This window comes from Xenopus laevis, chromosome 4S (assembly GCF_017654675.1).
Source record: "Xenopus laevis strain J_2021 chromosome 4S, Xenopus_laevis_v10.1, whole genome shotgun sequence".
Lineage (NCBI taxonomy): Eukaryota > Metazoa > Chordata > Amphibia > Anura > Pipidae > Xenopus > Xenopus laevis.
The window spans coordinates 97228951-97252732 of NC_054378.1; the positions used below are offsets into that span (position 1 = coordinate 97228951).

The 23782-nt window shown below is 37.6% G+C and overlaps 1 protein-coding gene across 2 annotated transcripts in view; it reads right to left on the reverse strand.

Moving 5' to 3' along the window:
* Positions 1 to 354: 354 nt before the first annotated feature.
* The window catches only part of LOC108715742 (paired mesoderm homeobox protein 1), an 84988-nt gene continuing 61560 nt past the window's right edge, over positions 355 to 23782 (reverse strand). The window contains exons 2-5 of one of the 2 annotated variants that reach the window (XM_018261169.2): positions 13816 to 13991; positions 5744 to 5925; positions 1954 to 2035; positions 1210 to 1298 (exon numbers count right to left, since the gene is read on the reverse strand). In XM_018261169.2, coding sequence (XP_018116658.1) covers positions 1984 to 2035; positions 5744 to 5925; positions 13816 to 13991 — 410 coding nt within the window. In that variant the 3' untranslated portion in view covers positions 1210 to 1298; positions 1954 to 1983. Of the gene's footprint in view, positions 1299 to 1953; positions 2036 to 5743; positions 5926 to 13815; positions 13992 to 23782 lie in introns of both variants that reach the window. The other variant, XM_018261168.2, reaches the window with a different exon arrangement.

Below are 23782 nucleotides of genomic sequence, written 5' to 3' on the forward strand. Positions count from 1 at the left end.
TAAAGAAATATGTAATACAAATAAGCGTCCCATTTGTTTCCTCAATATTTAGCTTATGGTAAAAAAAGGTTCTTTCAGGCTGGTTATAATACAGATCAGCTGAAAAAGAAAAACAGTCCATCTCCTAAATGAGCTCTAAACTGGTGATCACAATTAGGGCTAAATTTATCAAAGGTCGAGGTGAAATTTCGAATTCAAAAAATTCGAATTTCGAGCTATTTTTTGTTTACTTCGACTAGGGAATAGTCCAACTTCGATTGGAATTTGAATAATATTCTAAATTTATCATGTATTGTCTCTAAAAATTCGACTTTGACCGTTCGCCCATATAAAACCTGCCAAATTGCTGTTTTAGTCTATGGGGGACCTCCTAGAACCTATTTGGAGTCAATTGGTGGACTTTGAAAAATTTCTTTTTTGAGAAAAACTTTGTTTCGAATTGGATCGTATGCATTTTTAATTCTATTCGTACGATCCGAATATGGACCTATTCGATCGAAAACAGACCTATTCGGCCAAAATAAAACTTTCGTCTGGTCTTTTTGAATTTGAATTTCTTTTCGAAATTTGACCCTTGATAAATATGCCCCTTAGAGAATAAGATTTCCTGTGATATTTACCAATATGTAGAAGTGCTTATTTTAGTATAATGGGGTTTTTTTCAAGAGCCATTTTTAGAAATTGTAAAAAGAAATTGTTTCCACTTTTGCATCAAAATTAAGGTATTTGGGGTGGTATTTGTTAAGTCTTAGGGCCAAGGCCTGGGGTACAGCAGATACAATGAGAGTGGGCCCGATCGTTGTATTGTTTCGTATGGCACAAGGGACCCAAAAAGTGACACTTGTACTGAAAAAAGGGTTTTAGATGGTAGCTCTGCTTGTGTCTGGTGCTGTGAATTAAGACTGACTTGTCCATGTAACAGAGGCAAACTGTTTTTGTGCAGGATAAGCTTTTTACTATAGAAAGCAAAGCATGAAAAAAACAAAACAAAAACAAAATGGAAACTAGCTGGTGGCATTTTTCCAAAAGGAAAAAAAAGGGATATTTCAAAGCATGTCAGTTTGTACCCTGCTCATCTCCACGTTATCCCATTATAAAGTTTTGGTTATTACAAGAAGGAATTTGGCAATAGTATAGTATTTCTGCAGTCAGCCTTTTTTCAATTGACTGTTGGCACTTGGTTCCTCTGTAAACTGTATTCCTTTGCCTTCAGCCTAAGGTTGGCGATGCTGTTGGCCATGTTCATCCCCTGGGCAGGATTGGTGTTGGCACAGGTAGAGGAATAGGTAGCCATGGCACTGCAAGAATTAAACACAATCGTTTAGTTCTAACGGAATTTTCATTGGTAATGGTTTTTCATTCTTAGTACAGTTTTTATATATTTGTTGTCTTCACATAACTGCTTTTATGGTATAGAAAATCACACTGAATTCTGATTTCCTAATGAAGGAAAATGTGTCAGCTTCTGGAACTTTATATATGGTAGAGATTTCCTCACACATATGAAAGCAATTTGTCCAGAGTTGTTTGCAAATAACAAAGTGCAACTGTCACCCAAACTAATTTCATAGGAAAGATTTAATGCGCCTTTGGAATACTGCTCACTAGTTTATATTAATCATGTTTTCTAATCTCCATAGTGTATTTGGGATCATCAAGAGTTTTCTGTTCTATGGGGCTCACCCCAGCTGCTATCATTTACGTTAGCAAAAAGTGATCCATTGCATGTGGTTGTAATAGCCAGGGGGCATCATTTAGTGTGAAACGTGTGTTCTATTTTACTATCTAGTTAATAATGTGCCATTATCTAGGCAATTAAAGACATTTCACTTACACAACCTTCCTGATTCTTCTAATAGTTAATGCTGCTTTCTGTTTGCTCTAGTATTTTTGTTAGGGCAGTGAGGTTTGTGTGACATGAGAATATGCCCACTGTATGTTTTACATACTCACCAGGGAAGGAGTAATTTGGAGCTCATTTCCTCACCAATCCTGGAAAAGGTAAGTTCTCACTTTAGGGGTTTGGCTCCAGCCACTACAAAGCAGGAGGCAAAAAAAGAGTCTGCTGTCAGTATTGGAGATATAAGCCAGACCTTCCCTACACATTGTTAAAATGTTAATCGGACACAAATGAACAAATTAAATGATTGCTTTCCTGTTTAATGTTTTCAATCTATTTTAAAAACGGAGAGAGATACTCAGTACCTCTCGACTGTGCAAAGTCCTGACTTCACTAGTTCCATTCAGCATCTGCTTGCTTAAAGTTTATGCATATTGGGCAGCACATCAACAATTGTTTGGCACATATACAGTCTGATACTTTCATTAATTGCAATAAAGAGAATTAAGGGCAGAGACACACGCTCCTATTTTGGGAGATTAGTTGCCAAGCGACAAATCACTTCTTCTTCGGGCGACTAATCTCCCCAAACTGCCTTCCCGTCGGCTAGAATGTAAATCCGATGGCTCAGATCACTTCGGCTTTCCAAAGTCACCCGATGTTTCCTTGTAAGTCAACTTCGGGCAACTTCGGAAAACGCTGGGCGACTAATCTTACGAAATAGCAGCGTGTGTCTCTGCGCTAAAGAGAATTACGAGCAGCATTGATAGAAATAAGACTTTTTATCAGCATGTTAGAGGGACATATCTACACTATACACATGGCCTTTAGTCAAATGGCAGCAAAAATATACAGGCCCTTTGTGAAACCCAAACTGGGTAAAATGGAAGCACCTAGAATATGTTTGGTTATATGTACTACATCTATTGGTCAAGGCCTTAAAGTGTAGCTGATATTATATTGATAATAACTGTTCATTCTTTGGCTTTGCACCCAGACATCTCTTCTGCCGTCACAAGCATACACACCCACCAAAACCATATAACTATGTGTGTTTTGTCCCCCCATATCCCATGTGTACTTCAGCCAACTGTATAGTCAATTGTTAGCATCCCAGCTGTGGGTTCTCTTATAAGCACAGTGGTATGAGAAGCATAATACTATTAGTGGCACTGTATCAGGATATATGGATATATGGAGAGTGCCTCAAAGAGAAATTAGCAATAAAAAAGCTTAGCCTGACTATAAGCTGTGCTCTCATGTTTCTAGTCTAAACAACAGGGTTGCCACCTTTTCTGGAAAAAAATACCGGCGTTCCTATATATTTATCATTTTTCCCTATTAATAACATTGGGATCAACCATCATTTTTACCGGCCAGGCTGGTAAAATACCAGCCAAGTGGCAACCCTACTATACAATAATCTAAAAAAATTGGGCAAATTCTGCCTTTAAAGCCGAGTTACACAACAGAAATAAGAAGGCTTGTCTAAAACCAGGACTCCAATTGTCCATTTAAATACACAAAAATAAACGTTTTTTGGCCTTGAAAATCAGCTCAAACTGTAAAAAGAGGTTCTAAGGTCACTTTTAAGAAAGATTTGCAAGCCAAATAAGACACATTTGGGATTTCTTTAAGGTGTGTGCTGTGGACAAAGGCATATAGCAGGTTATTTCCAATGATGGAACTGTATAGAGGGAAACTATTTGTGTTAGAAGGTTATGCCCCAAGGTATTTTTCATAAAACCTAACATGGCTTAGGTAAATAAATCTCATTACCCACAATAAAGCAACAAGCCCTGGACAGCTGCATATACACTAGAAGTTTAAAAGCAGGATTACAGTTGAAAGAGCAGGGAATGTCTGGCTTTTATAACATTAATGAGCAGCAGATACTTTTTTTTTTTCTTTTTTTAGTTTTCATTGGGATGCCAAATATTTGTGGTGAGAACTTACCTGATCCAGGCATTGTAAAAGCATGCAAAAGGAAATAACACTAAATTCACATTAATCCTCTCTTCGCCAGAGGAGCCTGCAAACCATTGAGAACCACAATGATAGCGGAAAGGATGCAGGGCAAAAGTATTGCCATGGCAACAGTGCTAATGATAAATAAGCGGTATATTATACAGACATAAAGCTGTCACACAACCTCATATAACTGATCTTTAAAGATCTGTTTATTTACATTAAATTCCCAATGCGCATATGCAAAGTGCACAGGAAACCCTATGGTAACAACAGACAGCCTATGGTTTTAAGGCATCTGTCTCTGCTTATAATAATTTTTTTCTTGTTTATTCGCAACATACATCAAAGTTTTAAACCCTCTAATATGTGTATTTCTTGTTCTTTTAGCTCAAAAAATATAGTCAGGTTGAAACTGGCCCACCAGGGCACCAGAACAACTCCACCTGGTAGAAGGTTTCATTGGGCTCTCCACTTCTTTCAACGGTAGTTCCCACCCATACATTCCACCCTAATTTGCTTTATGCTGGGCCACTCCTTCCATGGGTTTGAGCCCCTCTAGAGGGCCAAGTCCCACAGTTTAGGGGCCACTGTATGTGGTTGGACTAAGCACTGCTGTGGATACAGGACTAATTGCAGGACTCCATAGTACCCAGCTGTGTCTACTTTGAAACACTTGATACTTGTGGGTAACAATTTTTAAAGAAGAGGCCAATTTTTGGAGATTTTCTGGAGATTTTCTGAATATGCAAATTAGGGTTCAGTTTCAGTATTTAGCCCAATCTTTTGCTGAGAAGGTAGTGGTGGGTTAAGTATGGAGATGGGGTTGTTAGGAAGGGAAAGATCAGTAGAGAACAATAAAGGAAAGAAACTGATGAATTAAGTTTGAGTTAAACATGAAAATTGTATACTGTATGTAGGCAAATTGCTGTGAAGGTTTTAGGGTGTAACCACTAGAATTTGCAGGTGTCCTAATATACTAAATATGGCTGCCATTACATCAATTTTGCTCCACTGGGAGAAAAGTGCCACATTTCTGACTTTATTACACCAGAAGATGCCTGCCTTGTTTCAGATTATATCTGCAATGACATCTCTACAAATATAAGCTAATACTATCCATTCTAGGTGCTATGTACTTATTGCAATTCCCTGAGCTTATTGCATGCTCAATATGATATGGGATGTTCCTAATTAATCAACCTCAGGTGTGAAACCCTAAAAGAAATATTTGGAAAGAGGAATATTTGGAATATTTTACTGTTTTGCCAGGAATGCTTAGCCACAAAACTCAGCTGCCATGAAATTCTGGCCAAATGCACTGTTATGGAAACATAATCATTCCATGGCTTTGAGCTTTTCCTTTTGTGTGTTCAGTCTGCTCTGGGAGTGATTTAACTTGAGAAGAAACAATGTTCTGCAACCTGTTTATTCTGCCTTTATTCAATAACATTGGATTCATGGTTTGTTTTGGAATTGCTAATGTGAGCGGTCCAAAGGCCTAATGTGTTATTTTGTCTACGTTAAACGTCTACACGGATCTAATTTCAATAGCTGATTATTTCACTTTGGATGCGCTGATGTTAAAAGCCTGTTCTGAATATATCCATGGGATATTCTATGTACAGATTTGGGTAGTCGGGTTTATATGTTGGGTTGCCCTAACCTCAAAAATACAATTTTTTTTGGCACATACTGGAATTGAAATTTCAATATCTGGTCTCAGTTAAGGCTCTGTACTTATGGAAACAGCTGCTGAAGATCATTTCAGCATTAGCCTGTGTCCTCGAAATTTGTAAAAATGGTGGTATATAATTTATAACACCGAGTGGCCTCCAAACATGGTATTAGGTAAATTTCCTTATTAAGGTACTTTATTCTTTTTAAGCTGCTTTATAAGTAATGTATATAAAGGATAAATATTATTTCCCTTACCTATATGGGGATGCTGTGCCCCAAGATAGATACTCATTGGGCCTCGGGGCTGGGCGGGGTACAATGGGCTGTTCCACAGCGGTCACATCTCCTGCATAGGATTTGAGAAGGGAAGCATTCTTGTTTGCCAGCATAGCTCTTTCATTTCTGCGGAACTTGGCTCTTCTGTTCTGGAACCAAACCTTAAAATAACAGAAATTGTTAAGCCAATGGAGGGTGGCATTTAGATAACTTTCTGTTTGCACAAGAAAATGTTTACAAATCAATTCATCAATGAAGAAAAAAAAGTTTTTTACGGAGCATATTTTCCACTTGAAAATTTAGTTGATTGCTTGAATACTGTATTTGTTTTACAACCGAGAGATGTTAGTAATTACCCTCCGCTAGTTTGTTTACAAGAGACTTTCGAATTTGATGAACTGTACAATTGTAGGTCCCAAGTGAACATAAAATAAACCATATCTAAAATAATAGTTGTTTCTCTATAAAAGAGAAGGAATATGTTGCAGTTCCCATACAAAGGAATCATTTACCATTTTTGTGACTGCATTTTAACCTTCATTTGTTTTCCCTCTCTGAAATTATAAGGTTCTGCAGGATTGAGTAAATAGACTATTCTTTCTTTCCATATCATGACAATATTCAACATATTAGGTTTAGCACAGGGATTAGAGTAAGTACTGAAATAGTTATGACAAGTGACGGGCGATTTTGTCCCACCGGCGAAAAATTCACAAAACATCGATTTTGAAGCTTCAAAATGGACACTGGCATCAAAGTTGACGCTGGTGCCTGCTATAATGAAAAAATGCCTGCGGGATGGCACTCGCGGTGCTTCATTTTCCGAAGTCGCCCGAAGTTGCCTCACATGGAAACTTCATGCTACTTTGGAAAACGAAGTGCCGCGAGTGCCGTGCCGCAGGCGTTTTTTCATTCTAGCAGGCGGAAGACAGGGGGAAGCAGTTCGGGGAGATTAGTCACTCCAAAGAAGAGGCGATTAGTCGCTGGGATACTAAATCTCCCCAAATCTCTAGGTGTGAAATTACCCTTAAACTGAGGGGATACTTAACTTTTGGCTAGCAATGGTTTCCCACCATCTATTGTACAACAATTGCCCTCTTCTCGATCAGTTTATAGTATATTTGTTAGTGTTACAGGGGATGTGCCAGATGCTCTTGTTCCTTTTCCAACCGATGCTCTTGTTCCTTTTCCAACCTGACTTAATGTGTTATTATGTAACTCCTCTGAAATGTGGCTACATCTCTGTAATTTTCAGTTACTACTGATCTCCAGAGAAATTGCACAATGTAGTCTACATTTTCAGTCTGGTAATGTGATTTTGAAATAACACCATGTTCACTTCTTATTTTTCAACCCCCAAAGTGAAGCCTTGGCTGTAAATTAAGCAGTTTGTTATAGATATCTCCGCCAAACCAATTATTCTTACAAAATATAAGATCTAACACATTACATAGATTTGTCATGGCAAGGATTCCGCTTAATAAGTAAAATGTTAATGGGCCGCAGAGGCATACAACCAAGGCTTTACACAATACAATCTAACCAAGACTATTTACTAAAACTCAAATTTGAAAAAAAAAAATCGAGCAAACTACCAAACTCGAATCCCCTAAATTTACCAATAATTATCTTCAAAAAACATCATTGGAACTAAAAGCTGAGAAAAAATTGAAAACTCTACTTTAGCGAATTGTGGCCCCAAAAACTCCATTATAGAACGAAAACTGGTTCAAACAGCCCAAAACTATCCTGAAGGTAAAAAAACATGTTCCAGTTTTTAAAGGGACCATCTGCCATTGACTTCTACATGATGTTGTCAGGTTTTAGCTGGAGTCTCTTCGAATTCTAATTTTTAGCAGAGCATAATAAATCTCGAAACATTCCTCCTCTAAAGAATTGAGTTTTTCCCCTTTAAAAACTTGATCAGAAATATTTGAGGTTTCATAAATAGGCCCCTTATTGTACAGTGTTGTAGAGTATGTAGGCACAATATATATATATATATATATATATATATATATATATATATATATATATATATATATATATATATATATATATATATATATATATATATATATATATATATATATATATATATATATATATATTACACAAAAACTATCAACAACTTTTAAAATACAGGTATGGGACCTGTTATCCAGAATGCTCGGGACCTGAGGTTTTCCGGATAACAGATCTTTCCGTAATTTGGCTCTTCATGCCTTAAGTCTACTAGAAATTAATTTACACATTAAATAAACCCAATAGGCTGATTTTGCTTCCAATAAGGATTAATTATATCTTAGTTGGGATCAAGTACAAGCTACTGTTTTATTATTACAGAGAAAAAGGAAATCATTTTTAAAAATTTGGATTATTTGGATAAAATGTAATCTATGGGAGACAGCCATTCCGTAATTCGGAGCTTTCTGGATATCGGGTTTCTGGATAAGGGATCCTATACCTGTATATAATTTTAAACAGTAGTTAGTGATATCATCAGTCATAACCATTGCTTTGTGATTATGACCTATAGAAAAGCAGTTGACTTTATTCATAGCCCTTTATACAAAGAGAATTAAAATACAAATAGCCACATATTCCCATGGTATAAGCATATAACACAAAATTCAATTATAACTCATTAATGGAAAGCACAATTGCACGCATTTTGATGCATTGGATGCAACGCTGTCAGGCATTATGAGAAAAAAAAATTCTACTGATTTACTGATACCATGCAGAAATGGCCGCATTTATACTAAACATAAATATGCCACTTTATATAAGCTTCCTGTACCAGCTTGGATTTTATGAAGTCTTATTTATCCTCTACTTATTTATCCTCTACTTTCGCTCAGTCTCATTGGTTATTGAGTTATTGACTCACCTGATTCCAACGTATTAAATTTCACGCACACATTTTAAATTTTTAATATTTGCACTCATGTATGTACAGTATGGCTAATAAACAAAATGTAAATATTAAATATAGTGTAAGTAAAGTTTATTTTGCTCAACTAATATGATAGAAAAGAATTTGGAATTATTTCTTAGGGTGACAGGTCCCCTTTAACAAGACAGGTTTGTAGAAGTGGGTCATGCTTGAACAACGGAAATTTTCCAAGCAACCTCCAAAAAAACTATAATTGACGCTCACCAGGTTGAAAAAGGTTACAAAACTATTGCAAGCACAAACTTTGAAGCACTACAAGTACTATTCACCTTATTTATATTGTTATTGTATAGGAATATTTTCAGTGTTAAAGAGGACATGGACACCCAGTTTGAACGGCATGTAAATGCATCTTTGGTTTCTGACCCACAGGTTAGAAATCCCAGATCTACGGTACTGAAACAACTGAACAACTGAAAAACAGCTGTAAACTGAAAATAAAATTAACTTTCACAATGGACACATTTGCTGATATTTAGGGGCACATTTACTATGGGTCGAATATCGAGGGTTAATTAACCCTTGATATTTGACCATCGAAGTTAATTCCTTCGACTTTGAATATCGAAGTCGAAGGATTTACCACAATTCGTTCAATCAAACGATCAAAGGAAAAATCGTTTGATCGAACGTTTAAATCCTTCGAATCGAACAATTCGAAGGATTTTAAGTCATCGATCGAACGATTTTCCTTTGATCACAAATTGCTAGGAAAGCCTATGGAGACCTTCCCCTAGGCTAACATTGGTGCTCGGTAGGTTTTAGGTGGCGAAGTAGGGGGTCGAAGTTTTTCTTTAAAGAGACAGTACTTCGACTATCGAATGGTTGAATAGTCTAACGATTTTTAGTTCGAATCGTTCGATTCGAAGTCGAAGTCGTAGTCGAAGGTCGAAGTAGCCAATTCGAAATTCAACGTTTTTTTCCTTCTAATCCTTCACTCGAGCTAAGTAAATGTGCCCCTAAATGACATGAAATCTTTTTAAAAATATAGTTTTCACCCTGGTTCATAGTTTATATCACTCTTAGTACAATGAAACCCCCGTAATTTTTTAAGGGGGTTGGTTATTTATCAAAGTCCAAATTTATCTCAATATTTTCTACTACAAACTCAGATCAAATCCGCCCAGGTTTTTTGAGCTTATTTATTATTAAATTTTCCCGATAATTTGCTTTGCGGGGAAAAAATCAGATTTTCAAGATTTTTTCAGATTTTTAACCCAAAAACTCAGATTTTTGCCGAAAACTTCGGAGTATTGCACGAAACTCACCACACATCAAAAAATCATTGAGACTTCTCCCATTGACTTATATGAAACCTAGACAGGTCTGAGATGCCGGATTTTTTGATTCAGACTTTTCCATCCTCGGGGATTAATAAAAGTCCGATTTTATAAAAGAAAATCACACATTTTTCGTGATTTTTGCATTCAGACTTTAGTAAATAACCTCCTAAAATAGTGCTGTGACTTTACCTCCTGTTCAGCACAATTAATATAAAGCAGCATAAAGAGCCAGGAAGATAAGCTATCATCCGAGAAGTCCATTTTATTTAAACAGGAAATCCTCAACATAAAAGTTTTCTTTTTTAAAAATAATATTGCTACTTGCTCCTTCCAGACAGGAAATTGAAAAGTTGTGTAAGTAGACCCAGCGCCATCCCAAGCTGTGCTCTGAGGGTACTTCTGTAGAACTAATATTTCATGAATCATGTTCTAATAACACTGGCTTCTTTAAATGAATGTTAATACAGGGATGGACCCAGACACTCTCCCCGGCATAGGTTACAAAAATAAGAGATTATATAAGAGTATTTATAGTATATCATTTTCAATCTCACACTGAAGACCACTAAGCACTTTTCTTTCTTTTGTCTGAGTGTAATTACAATAAAATCCTCAGCAATCTGGAAAGTGAAGGCAGACATCAGCTTTTGGGCCCTTCCAGTTTTCATTTTTGTAGAAACAGAGCTGCACAGTAATTTCTATTATTCCATGCATATTATCTTTAATGCCCCTACTGTAATAGTCACTGTTGCTGAAAGCCAATGAATAATGATTAACTCAGTCAGTCTAAAAGCTCAGATTATAGACTGCAAGGTTATCTAAGGTGTATAACGATGTGATTTTAATTGTTAATTTAATTAAGACTGTTCACAGATCTAGCCATGCAGATTTTTATGAGGTCAAAACAATATAATAATGATATTGATTTCTGCCTTGGGATTTTCAATGGTTTTACTTGGGCATTCAATTTTCATAGGGCACTCATTCCTTTTTATCTGAATCAAGTAAAGATACAGATGATTAAGTGTCATCTTATAAATAAATACAAGGCACTCCTACACCATTTAAGGGATTATTCACCTTTAAGTTAAAGGGATACTGTCATGGGAAAAACATTTTTTTTCAAAATGAATCAGTTAATAGTGCTGCTCCAGCAGAATTCTGCACTGAAATCCATTTCTCAAAAGAGCAAACAGATTTTTTTATATTCAATTTTGAAATCTGACATGGAGCTAGACATTTTGTCAATTTCCCAGCTGCCCCAAGTCATGTGACTTGTGCTCTGATAAACTTCAATCACTCTTTACTGCTGTACTGCAAGTTGGAGTGATATCACCCCCCTCCCTTTTCCCCCCAGCAGCCAAACAAAACAGCAATGGGAAGGTAACCAGATAACAGCTCCCTAACACAAGATAACAGCTGCCTGGTAGATCTAAGAACAACACTCAATAGTTAAAAACCCATGTCCCACTGAGACACATTCAGTTACATTGAAAGGAAAAACAGCAGCTGCCAGAAAGCATTTCTCTCCTAAAGTGCAGACACAAGTCACATGACCAGGGGCAGCTGGGAAATTGACAAAATGTCTAGCCCCATGTCAGATTTCAAAATTGAATATAAAAAAATCTGTTTGCTCTTTTGAGAAATGGATTTCAGTGCAGAATCCTGCTGGAGTAGCACTATTAACTGATGCGTTTTGAAAAAAACATGTTTTCCGATGACAGTATCCCTTTAACCTTTAGTATGTTATATAATGTACCTTTTTCCAGCAACCTTCCAGTTGGTTTTCATTATTTTTTATAGTTTTTAAATTATTTTTTTTCTCCTCTGCCTCTTTCCAGATTTCAGATGGGGGGCAGACAAAAACTTTTGCCCAGTGTAGCTAATAGGTTATTGTTACCTTTGATTACTTATATTTCTATGCAGACACTCTCCTATTCATATTCCAGTATCTTGTTAATACCACTGCCTGGTTCCTAGAGTAAATAAGTCCTTAGCAACTAGATTACAATTTATCTAAAAATATAAATTTTATCGTACTAAATTATAATTTAAAGTTGAACTACCCATTTAACATTATGTGCTAGTGTGAATCAATAATAACAGGAAGGTATTACACCTCCCTTGCTTCATTTAATCAGTGTGGTTGATGTTGACTGCAACTTAGAGCAAACATATGGAAATATACCTATGTACCCAGTTACACACAAAGTGCTAGTGGAAAGTGCTGCACATAGGAGCAAAAATATCTTTGAATAGTTTTTAGCCAGAATTTATTGCTCATGTTTGCACTTGTTTTTTTGCTTTAGTGCACTGGCTGACACTGACAAAGAATGAATAGTGCAGTGAAAGTTGTGTTAGTCACCAAATGATGTGTGATGAGGCAGCTTATATATTTCTGAATGTGAGATCCAAACACACTACAGGTTAGTGCCCTCCCAACATCCCTTTTGGTGCCAAGAAAAGGAAACCCAGTTAAATCAATTGGAGGGTGCTCTTGGTGTGAGTATATTCACTCCAATGCAATTATATCCTAATAAGCTTGTAAGTACACCTACACTCAACCTGCGTTATGAAGGGCAAACTTCATACTAACTAAAAGCTTACAAAGAACGGACTCATAATTCCGAGGTTGGAACCATGGAATGTATTTAATGAGGCAGACTTATATTTATTGCTTCCTACGCTGCTTGTGAAACCTTCTTTCTCCTTTTATCACCAAGAATAAACATTTCAAAAACAGGACCTCTTTCTGCTTGGTCTGATGTTGCGTGAAGGAGTTAAGTACAGGGCTTAACTAATAAAATTGTGTTTAGCTGTAAAGAAAACAATCTAGGAAGGGAAAGCCTAATAGTAGCCTCTTTAACAAATTTGTTGGGTCTCAGGCCCTGACTCATTTGTCACTTTACTTATTGCAGCTGAAAGCCAAGGAATTGGCTACACGTGACAGTTTGTAATGAACTCAACAATATACAGTATTATATAAGGACACTAAAACCTTATCTGGATAAAATGGTGGAATCCAGATTCCCTTATTCATTACTGATGCAAGCCCCATTATGTGGTTGTTCTTCTTTTGACCTGCTTTTCTCTTTCTTCTTTCACTACCCATAGGACTGTCCACTCTAGTCGTCTTTTGAATGTATTGGTGGATGAGCCGATCATCCTTTCTTGGCTGACAGCATCCCCAAGAAAAATGCTTCATTGGCTGTAAATCTGTTTAATTGGGTAAGCCTATAAGAAGTCATGCAAGCCTGGCGTGCTCATATTCTAGTTCATCCACAAGAACTCGTTATTCTCATTGAGCCATTGAACCCGCAAGCAAAATGGATAGAGGCAAGAAGGAGAATTCCAGGCCAATAGGCACAAGAACAACTTACACACAGTTGCACAAAAGCCGAATAGGAAGATCTGAAGAGAAATCATAGGAAGTCAATTTTAATGTCCCTTTTTTTAATGCCTTCTGTGGTTGTCATTGGTAAGAGAAAGGGTAATTTTCCCAGGAAAATAACTGGGAATGTTGTGGGCCTTGTAGCACTAAGTACATTAGCACTGTAAAAAGCTCTGGGTACATCCATGATTATCAACCAAAAACCTGATTGTTCTGGAAAGCATGATAAAATGTTCCACTGACCAGAGACCTTGGGGTTTAGTGGAATATGCTTCCAACTTAAATAGGTAATGGATACATTATCAAGATTTACCTGCTACCTCTTCATTAACTGGGTTAAGTTGTTGAATATACTAGTGCACTTAAAATGTTCCAAACACAACATGATAATGATCTGTGGAAGAATATAAGGAATTACCTGGACTCTGGCTTCAGTGAGGTTAACTCTGCGCGCTAGGTCTTCCCGTACAAAGGCATCTGGATAATGCGTCCTCTCAAACACTCTTTCCAGAGCTTGCAGTTGACTGCTGTTAAATGTAGTTCTGTTCCTCCTTTGCTTTCTCTTTTTCTTCTGTTCTGCAGTCATCTGTTCATCTGTGGGACACATACAGGTAATCTTGAGTTCATTGGCCATAATATTGTGTATTAAAACTATCTAAACTCCATAGGATAGAATGTGGATAGCTACAAAAATGCAAATATGTACTGAGAGTTATGTTATGCAGTATGTTTTATATTCACATTTGTTTTGAATATTGCTAATAGTTAGTTTGTGTTTATTAATACATAAATATCAAACAGATAGTTGCACTTATCAGTGACACATACAATACAGGGCCCCCGTGCTGGAGTAATGTTTGGACTCTTCCCCAGTATTAAAAACCAGATGGTCAAATTCAGTAAACCTGTTTACAGTTGGGTTCCATAAATACATACATACATACATACATACATACATACACTGCTTATTGGTGCCAACCAATATCAGGCTAAATTTGTATTGTTGTTGTTGTCTTCTCCTGACAAATCCACATAAGCCTGGAGTATGATCTGATTGTTGGTCCAGGGTCCAAAATATCAGATCAGCCCAATTTTACAACCTTGCCTTATGAGTGGATACGCTGTGCCCAAATAGTATAGGAAGGATTACAATATGATCTGCAAAGTGAGAACAGCTCCCACAAATAACAAAACAGTACGGGGGAAATTTAAGGGCTAAAGTCGCTAAAGCTGGCGAAAATTCGCTGGCGTGACATCATTTCGGCAATTCGCTGATTTACTAATGGTAGCTGGCGTAGACTCTGGCGCATAGGTATTGTATATGGTGCTGTATTTAATATACAGGTATGTGACCTGTTATCTAGAATGCTCGGGACCCGGGGTTACCCGGATGATGGATCTTTCCATAATTTGGATCTTCATACCTTTAATCTACTACAAAATCATGGAAATAATAAGTAAACCCAGTAACCTGGTTTTGCTTCCGATATCAAGTACAAAGGTACTGTTTTTAAACTTTTTATATAATGGAGCCTTTCCGTAATTTGGAGCTTTCTGGATAACAGGTTTCTGGATAACTGATCCCATACCTGTATTATAAAACAGTGGCAGATTAAGGGTAGGGACACACTGGACGATTTGTCGCCAACGTTTTTAAAAAGCAAATCGCGGCGACATATCGCTCGTTTTGTCTCTGAACAAAAACAAATGAAAGACGCCAGCTCCTGTGCCCACAGCGCGTTTGTGAATCGCCTGTAGCTCCAAAACGCACTGAGACCCTTTTCCGAGCGATTTATCAGAAATAGCATGTACTTAGAAAAGCACTGAAATCTCCTAGACACGCACACACATACAGATAAGTAGCAGCAATTGTATTCAAATTACAATGCGAACGCAATGACGCAAGAACGTAAAGACGCCAGGTTACAGCGGGAAGCACAATCCGTTTCCGGTTTGGGTGGAGCACGTACCGCACAGAGTAATGGGATACAAATCGCTCTGTGCCAATAGTCGCTGTGAATCGTCTGTTCAAAAAAGACGATCGTCTTGCCGCTGCGATTTACTTTTTTAAAACGTTGGCGACAAATCGTCCAGTGTGTCCCTACCCTAAAGAGATGTGGAGCCCCTTTGGCTAGATCCACAAAGGCCCCCTTCCAGGCTAATGCTGGGTCCGGATGTGTTCAGATCCAGGCACGGGTGCACCCAAGATCAGTACACCGGGTTGAGCTTCTTTCGCACCAGTGATGTCACTGGATCTGCACCCATCCCAGACATATGCACTCGCCTTGTCTACCTTCTTCTCCCAGCAGAAGCGTCCATTACCCAGCAGCTTAAATAAAAATAAATACTAAAAGAAAATAGAAATAGTAATTAAATAATAATAATAAAAAGTTAGCGGGACCCCTGATCACACTGGGGCTCTAGGCTATGGCCTAAGGGTGGCCTGTGCATTAATCCACCCTGATTATAAATTAAAAAAAGTCTATGTATAGAAATTCTGGGTTACACTTTTTCACTTTATGTCAAGAAATCACAACATTCTGAAAACTGTATATCTATTAGAAGTCTCATTTTGTGTTGATGACCTATGGAACAGCATGTTACAATTAGTTCTTTGTTTTCTAGAAACCATTGTACCATTATAATTATGAATTACTGAGCAATTGCATTTGCAATTGTATGCATCTAGTGTGGTAGCATACCAAGTAAACATAATATTCTAGCGTTATTTTATCTTAATGGTGTGAACTTGTTTTGAGCATTCTGTGATCTCACTTCAATAAGAGAGAAAGAAGTTTTCGGTTTTTGCAGAAGCATTGTGTGGAGTGTGCCTCTTTAAATTCAATCAGAATCTTAAATTGAACATATAAAGCCATGAAATGTACAATAATATGGATATTAATATAAGTGTCACTTTACTCAGCACAGCTCAAAGAAGTTAAGAGCATCACGTGGGAGTGGTAAAATATCATAAAGCTTCTTTACTCTTCCGTGTCCCCTGTAATCTTTTTTGGTTCCAGTGTGAAATCACAGATACATGGATTTAACAGCAGCAGAAACGATTCTGCTAAATCTTGTAAACTCAACAATGTGTGAATTTATGATACTTGAAGAGCAACTAGACATAAGTCACTCTGTGATTGTTTTTCCATTACCTGTCATTCGATCCAGTAACTTTACCATTGGTTTTCCTTACACATTATTGTCTGATCTGCTAAGCCAGGATACTGCCATAGAAAGAATGTATCTGTTTATAACTGGCACTAATAAAATTATAACTCCAACACTCCAGCTTTAGTCTAACAAGGGTTTGATCTGTCAGTCACATTGGGATGGGAATGGTGCATCCCTTCTGTAGGCTGGAGTTCATACTTAAACACTATGCCATACTCTACAATATAAGGGTAAAGGCACAGAAAATGCTTATCCATTGTCATTTGGACTCCCTATGCTTGCACAAATAACAAATAAAAAAACAAACAAATACGAGTATTGTAAAAGTGAGACCTATATTGGCTAACAATAAAAATACATTTCAAGCTTTCAGAGCACCAACGCCCCTTCATCAGGCAAAATACAAATGAAAGTTAAAAAAGCACAGCATATATACTGTTAGATCAGTGAAAGGTATTCATGGGCAATAAGTTAGGAAGTTACAGACAGATAAAGAGATAAATTGTACAGATAATAAAATGAATTAGGGTGGGTTGTAAATAGTCCAGGCATCTGGATTCAGTCAGGTCACATAGTGTGACATGAAACCTGACCCTAAATTAAGGCCCTGTCTTAATGTGTTAAACAACTGCATACATTTGAATTCATAGATCTTCCTTTCATGTTCAGTTTTAAAGTTCCCTCTTAGAATTAAAGGTCCCCATAGATTTCTCTTGCTGAATTTTACCGATTTTAGCGAAGTCCAACCAATCCTTCGAAATTATCATGCGGTTAGTGGGAATCGAACGATCGAACATTTTATGATTTTCGGCCGACATCTGTCAGGAAATTGATCGGCCAGGTTAAAAAATCTTTCGGTCCCAGTGCAATCTGTCTATGTTTGCAGGGCCAAGCAGGCAGCTCCCCTTTGTTTTCCTGGCAAATTGGTCTTTTTAGTTGATGGACAATTCGTACGATCGTTCCGAGATAATCGTGGTCTCACGATGATGATAGGATCTTTTAAAAATCTCAACATCTATGGCCAGCTTTAGACCTTCATGTTTGCAGAAGTGTTTCCCCACTGGGCAAAGCTTGCAATGTATTTCATTTCTGTTTTTTTATTTGTTATTTTTGCTACTGGCTAATACTGGTACCACAGTTTTTGTTTTGTGTTTGCATTGAAATCCATGCATGTGCACACTAACAGGAGGATACAATGCCTGTCAGAGCTTCTTCAACACTAGGCAGACTGAAAGAATATGTGTTTTGCCAGTATCATTACTGTCTCAGACTGAAGAGTTATCCTTGAATAAACAAGCTCCTTATCACCTTCCATAGAGTTCACATTTATAATCCCATTACAAGAAGAGAGAGGGGAGCACAGCCTGACAGTTAAGGGGACATGTTGTATGACCACTGGAATCACGATATACATACAGAATCCATACCATACAGAACTGATTATGGCATGTTTCAAAGCAGAAACACTTCTTTTGGTTTATAGCGTATACAGAGGGTTAATAAAAGTCTATGCAAGCCTCTGTAGGATGTACAATTTCCCATCAGCTTGGGTAGAGGTATTGGATTCATATTTACAGTTCTGAGCTTCTTAATACTGAAAACTTAAACAAACTTGTATTTTGTAGCTAACGATGCAAGAAAATACAGCCATACTGGATGTCCAGGGTCCACCTATATCACTTGTGTCACTTTGTTTTTACATAAAATCCTTGAATGACAATGAACCCCCACATAATAACAATTTTCATCTATAAAGGTGAACGATGCAGTCTTTTATAGTAACAGATTCCCACGCCTAAAATCTAGACACATGCGCATGGTCATGGAACTCTTTTGTGACTTATAAAATTCTTATAATACACAAGAGCCATGAATATCCTGTTTATTATATCCTTATAAATGGTACTTAGTGATGTCTTCAGTTAAAATTGGTGCCTAGGGGTGTCCCATGATGTCATTTGATTCACTGAAACACCGGTATTATAATAAATAATTTACTCTCTGTTGAAAAATATGAAGATATTAGGTCACCTGGTTTAAAGCACTCAGCCTTCATGCCTTTATATGTACTTAATTCACTATATATCATACAAATGTAATACATTTTGATGCTAATGAATGTGCTTTATGGTGCCGCAGACTGAGCATCTAAAAATGGAAGGTTTTCCAACTATTGTTGTAAGACAGCTCCCAGTGGCCCTAGAGCTGAATTTTTAACAGCATCTAGAGAGAAACAGCAGATAAGATGACATAAGTTGTGTTTAAATATTTATTCTAAAGTATAATACCAGCAGTTAATACATTTTTCCATCCAGTCTTAATACTTCTTTAGTCCAGTTTGTTTGTTTTTTAAAAATTGCATGCAGATCTCCATAATCGATGTAGATTATAACTAAAGGCACGCCCACTTTTACTTTCCTTTAAAAATACATGGTCATAATAATAATATTAGGAACCACACCGCAGGTATTGATTAAAAAGGAATGCTTTATTGATTAATTCTATAGCCTCACAAATAGACCAAAATCCATAATTAAAACTATTTCCAATTCAATAATGATAATAATAATGTAATGAAAGTGTTATTACATTCAAGTAGCTTTGTGGCCAGTAAAGAATACAAATTGTTACCTACTAAACAGCTCAATATGCAATAAAAGGTAGTAGATCTAATAAGCTGAGATGGGTGAAAGCCTCCTCTCACTACAGCTTTGGTGTCCGGACACCTGCACAGTCCAAAATGAAACTTTGTTGGTCGGTAATGAACACCAACTGCCCATATCAAAATGGAACTTCTACCGGTGTAATTTCATCGCTGTATGTTCTGTATTTTAGGCTATTTAGTATATGTATATTATGTATGTTACGTAAATGAACAACAAACCCCCCATCTGTAAGATGCATAGCTCCAATATCATACCAAGAGATGTTACAGAGATGTTGGTTACACCACCTCTTCAGAATGGGACAGTTGTCTACATAAATGACAAAAACACTAGATAAGATGTGGATGATCTATGTTGTCTTGTACAATTGGGGGTTCTTTTTCCATAGACAAGTGGTGACTGATGTGTAAATATCAAGGTTTATGTTTAATAAACATTACTTTCATAGAGCAGTACAGGTGACAAGAGGACATCCCCTATTTATAGGGGATTTATAACACTATTTATATACAATATTTGCACACAATGTAACACAATCACAAAACATATGGATTATAGGTTGACTACCAAATCCCAAGGAATTATGTAGAATTTTACACAAATGTTTTAAACATGTTTTAAAGACATTTTAAATGGTTCACTTCAATGCATTTTTTACTAGAATGAATTTTACACAGTTGGTATCACTGGGAATGCTGGGAATTGAGTCCCAATTGGGAGAGGGGAGTGTGTTGTAACCCCTCCCCCCCTAAATCACATATTTAAGTTTGGTTGTTACACTGTTCACTTGGCTTGATAAAGGGCTGGAATAGCCCGAAACGTCGCTTGGCTAGTGGCACGAATAAATATTTGAATCACTTATCGGAGTGCTGCTGGATTTTATGTTATACAAGAGGACATCCCCTGAGACAGGAAAAGAGAGTTCAAATCAACATGGGATTGCAATTCCCCACCAAGTGACATAGTAATTAATAATTCAAGTGGTTAAAAAACATTCAGTTCGAAGCAGGAATGATCTGACATTCAGGGAATGGGAGAGAGCCATCTTTGTGTCGGTTCCTAAATAGCATAACTCATTCATATCAGATAAGCCTATGATTAAGGGAGTTGTTCCCGAAACGCGTCAGGTGATATTGGTCTGTGACCTGTTGCAATAAACCACCATCTTTTAATCCGGAGTGCCGCCTTTCGATTTGTTCAAGTGTAGCTTACTAAATAATATAACTCATACATATCAAATATAAGACCATGAAATCTAACCAAGCCATTGCCCCCACCCAGACTGAACAAAGATTCCTCTCGCAGCCAGGAAATCCTATTCATAAGTCAGCGCTTTGAGTGTTCTATTACAAGGGGCTATTCAGCGGAGTGGAGAAACTGTTTATGATGTGAGACCAGGCCTTTGGGGGACCATATTCACCTAGATATAACCAGCAAATGTTTTATATCTTCGAGTCTGAAACGTCATTTAAAATGATTCACTCGTCTGAACAGTAAATTACGTTTGAAATAAAAAGACAAGTTTTCCAGCTTAAGTCCTCTGCCATTTTAATTGTACATAAAGTAAATATCTGTGGTAGCAGGGCAATCCCTGATGTGTAGTCCACCTATGTCTGTAACACTCACCTTATATTGATGTATAGGTAACATTGGTTTGTCAAATTTCCAACCTTATGGACATGAAGAACTTCAGCTCTCAGTATTCCTGGTTATGATTCTTGATTCTGGGGGTAGGATTACCTATAGCTGAAAGGCCACATCCCTGTTTTGGATAACTAAATGGCCACGTTTTTTTCCAGCATACATTTGCTTAGCACTGAAAATGACCCATGAAGTTGATTGTGTCTCTCAGTACAGACTATAAGAACACTTGCCCATTGAATGTTAACAGCTCCTCGTCTTGTCCTTCAATAAACTTCTACTTGACTTTTATACACTTGAGGACTGCTCATTGAGTGCATGCTCTCATACATAGGTGTTTCCACTCCCCTAGCTGAAGACTCAGGACAGTGTATCTGAGCCCCCTCCTGATGTTGGTAAATTTTGGACCAATGCATATTTATTTGTGCCTTAATTCTACAGTCTGATCCTACAGACCTCTCCAGTTTTTAAGCAGTTGATAATCAGTAGGGGTTTTAGTTCTGAATTACCTTCTCCTATCAGAACCTTCAGAGATGTAACATAGTAAGTAAGTAACATAGTAACATAGTAAGTAAGGTTGAAAAAAAACACGCTTCGTTCAAGTTGAACCTTTTAGTTTTTTGTTTTTTTTAATCTGCCTAACTGCTAGTTGATCCAGAGGAAGGCAAAAAAAAACCATCTGAAGCCTCTCCAATCCTTCCTGACTCCAAAATGGACTAGTCCCTGGATCAACTTGTACTATGAGCTATTTCCCATAACCCTGTATTCCCTCACTTGCTAAAAAGCAATCCAACCCCTTCTTAAAGCTGTCTAATGTATCAGCCAGTACAACTGATTCAGGGAGAGAATTCCACATCTTCACAGCTCTCACTGTAAAAAACCCCTTCCGAATATTTAGGCGGAAACTCCTTTCTTCTAATCGGAATAGGTGAGCTTGTGTCAGCTGGAAAGACCTACTGGTAAATAAAGCATTAGAGAGATTATTATATGACCCCTTATATATTTATACATAGTTATCACATCACCCCTTAAGCGCCTCTTCTCCAGCGTGAACATCCCCAATTTGGCCAGTCTTTCTTCATAGCTAAGATTTTCCATACCTTTCACCAGCTTAGTTGCCCTTCTCTGTACCCTCTCTAATACAATAATGTCCTGTTTGAGTGATGGAGACCAAAACTGTGCGGCATATTCTAGATGGGGTCTTACAAGTGCTCTATACAGTGGAAGAATGACCCCCTCCTCCAGTGACTCTATGCCCCTTTTAATACAGCTCAAGACCTTATTTGCCCTTGATGCTGCTGACTGGCATTGCTTGCTACAGCCAAGTTTATCATCTACAATGACTCCAAGGTCCTTTTCCATAATGGATGTGCCTAGTGCAGTCCCATTAAGGATATAAGTGGCTTGGATATTTTTACATCCCAGGTGCATCACTTTACATTTATCAACATTGAATCTCATTTGCCACTTAGTTGCCCAGATTGCCAGTTTGTCAAGATTGTGTTTCAAGGATTCCACGGCCTGGATGGAATTAATTGGGCTGGATAGTTTTGTGTCATCTGCAAACACTGATACATTACACACACCACAGATGTCAAAGTTACTGGCCTATAATTGCCAGGCTGAGATCGTAATCCCTTTTTAAATATTGGAATAACAGCAGCTTTTCTCTAATCCATAGGCACCATACCAGATGAAAGTGAATCGGAGAAAATCAGAAATAGGGTCTGGTCTAAAACTGAACTAAGTTTTCTTAGAACCCAAGGGTGTATGCCATCAGGCCCTGGAGCCTTTTATTAATGCTTTATGAATCATATCCTGAGTCAGCCACTTACTAGATTGAGCTGAGCCATTAGTGCAGCTATAAAGTGAGCCTGGGAACTCAGACTCCTCTATTGTATACACTGAAGAAAAGAACTGATTTTCCACATTTGCCTTTTCTGTATCTGTTACAACCATACTGGTACCATTATTTAATGGAGCAACACTCTCAACCTGCATCTTTTTACTATCAATATATTTAAAAAACTTTTTAGGGTTAGTTTTCACCTCCACCGCACTCTTCATTTCCTTTCTTTGCCTTCCAGATTGCTAATTTACAACATTTATTACAGTGTTTATATTCATTAAATGCAGCTTCTGTCCCAACAGATTTGTAGTTTTTAAATGCCTTTCTCTTCTTTCCTATTAACTTTTTTACTTCTGTATTAAGCCATATAGGATGATTCTTAGAGCTTTATGTAAGCTTTTAAATCCTAACAAACAGACATACCAATCAGGGGCGTAACTATAGAGGAAGCAGATGCTGCGGCTGCAGGGGGGCCCAGGAGGTATAGGGGCCCCATGGGCCCTAATTCATATAAAATTTCAATAAATATTGGAGAAAAAAGTCAACCCCAAAACATTTTGGGGGCCTGAAAAATAATTTGCTGTGGGGCCCAGTAATATCTAGTTACGCCACTGATACCAATCCTCCTTTTCTATTTCCTCTGTCCCTCCGAAACAAAGTATAGCAACTGATATTAACTACCCAGTCATGCGACTCATTCAGCCATGTTTCAGCCACACCAATCACGTCATATTTTCCCTCCAGCGCCAGCAGCTCCAGCTCTCCCATTTTACCAGTCAGACTGCTTACATTTGCAAACATACATTTAATACTGGTACCATATTGAACATATGACATGTGTTCCTCCCTATCCTTAACAGTACCCCCAGCCAAATCTCCCCCCCCATTTTCCCTTTCTTTGCCCACTATCTCATCTAACCTGTCTTCCACTGGATCTCTTACTGAACCCTCCCCCCCCACACCTAGTTTAAAATCTCCTCCAACCCTCTAGCCATAACAGCTGCACCATCATCATTGAGGTGCAGCCCATCCCTAGCAAAGAGCCTGTAGCCGAC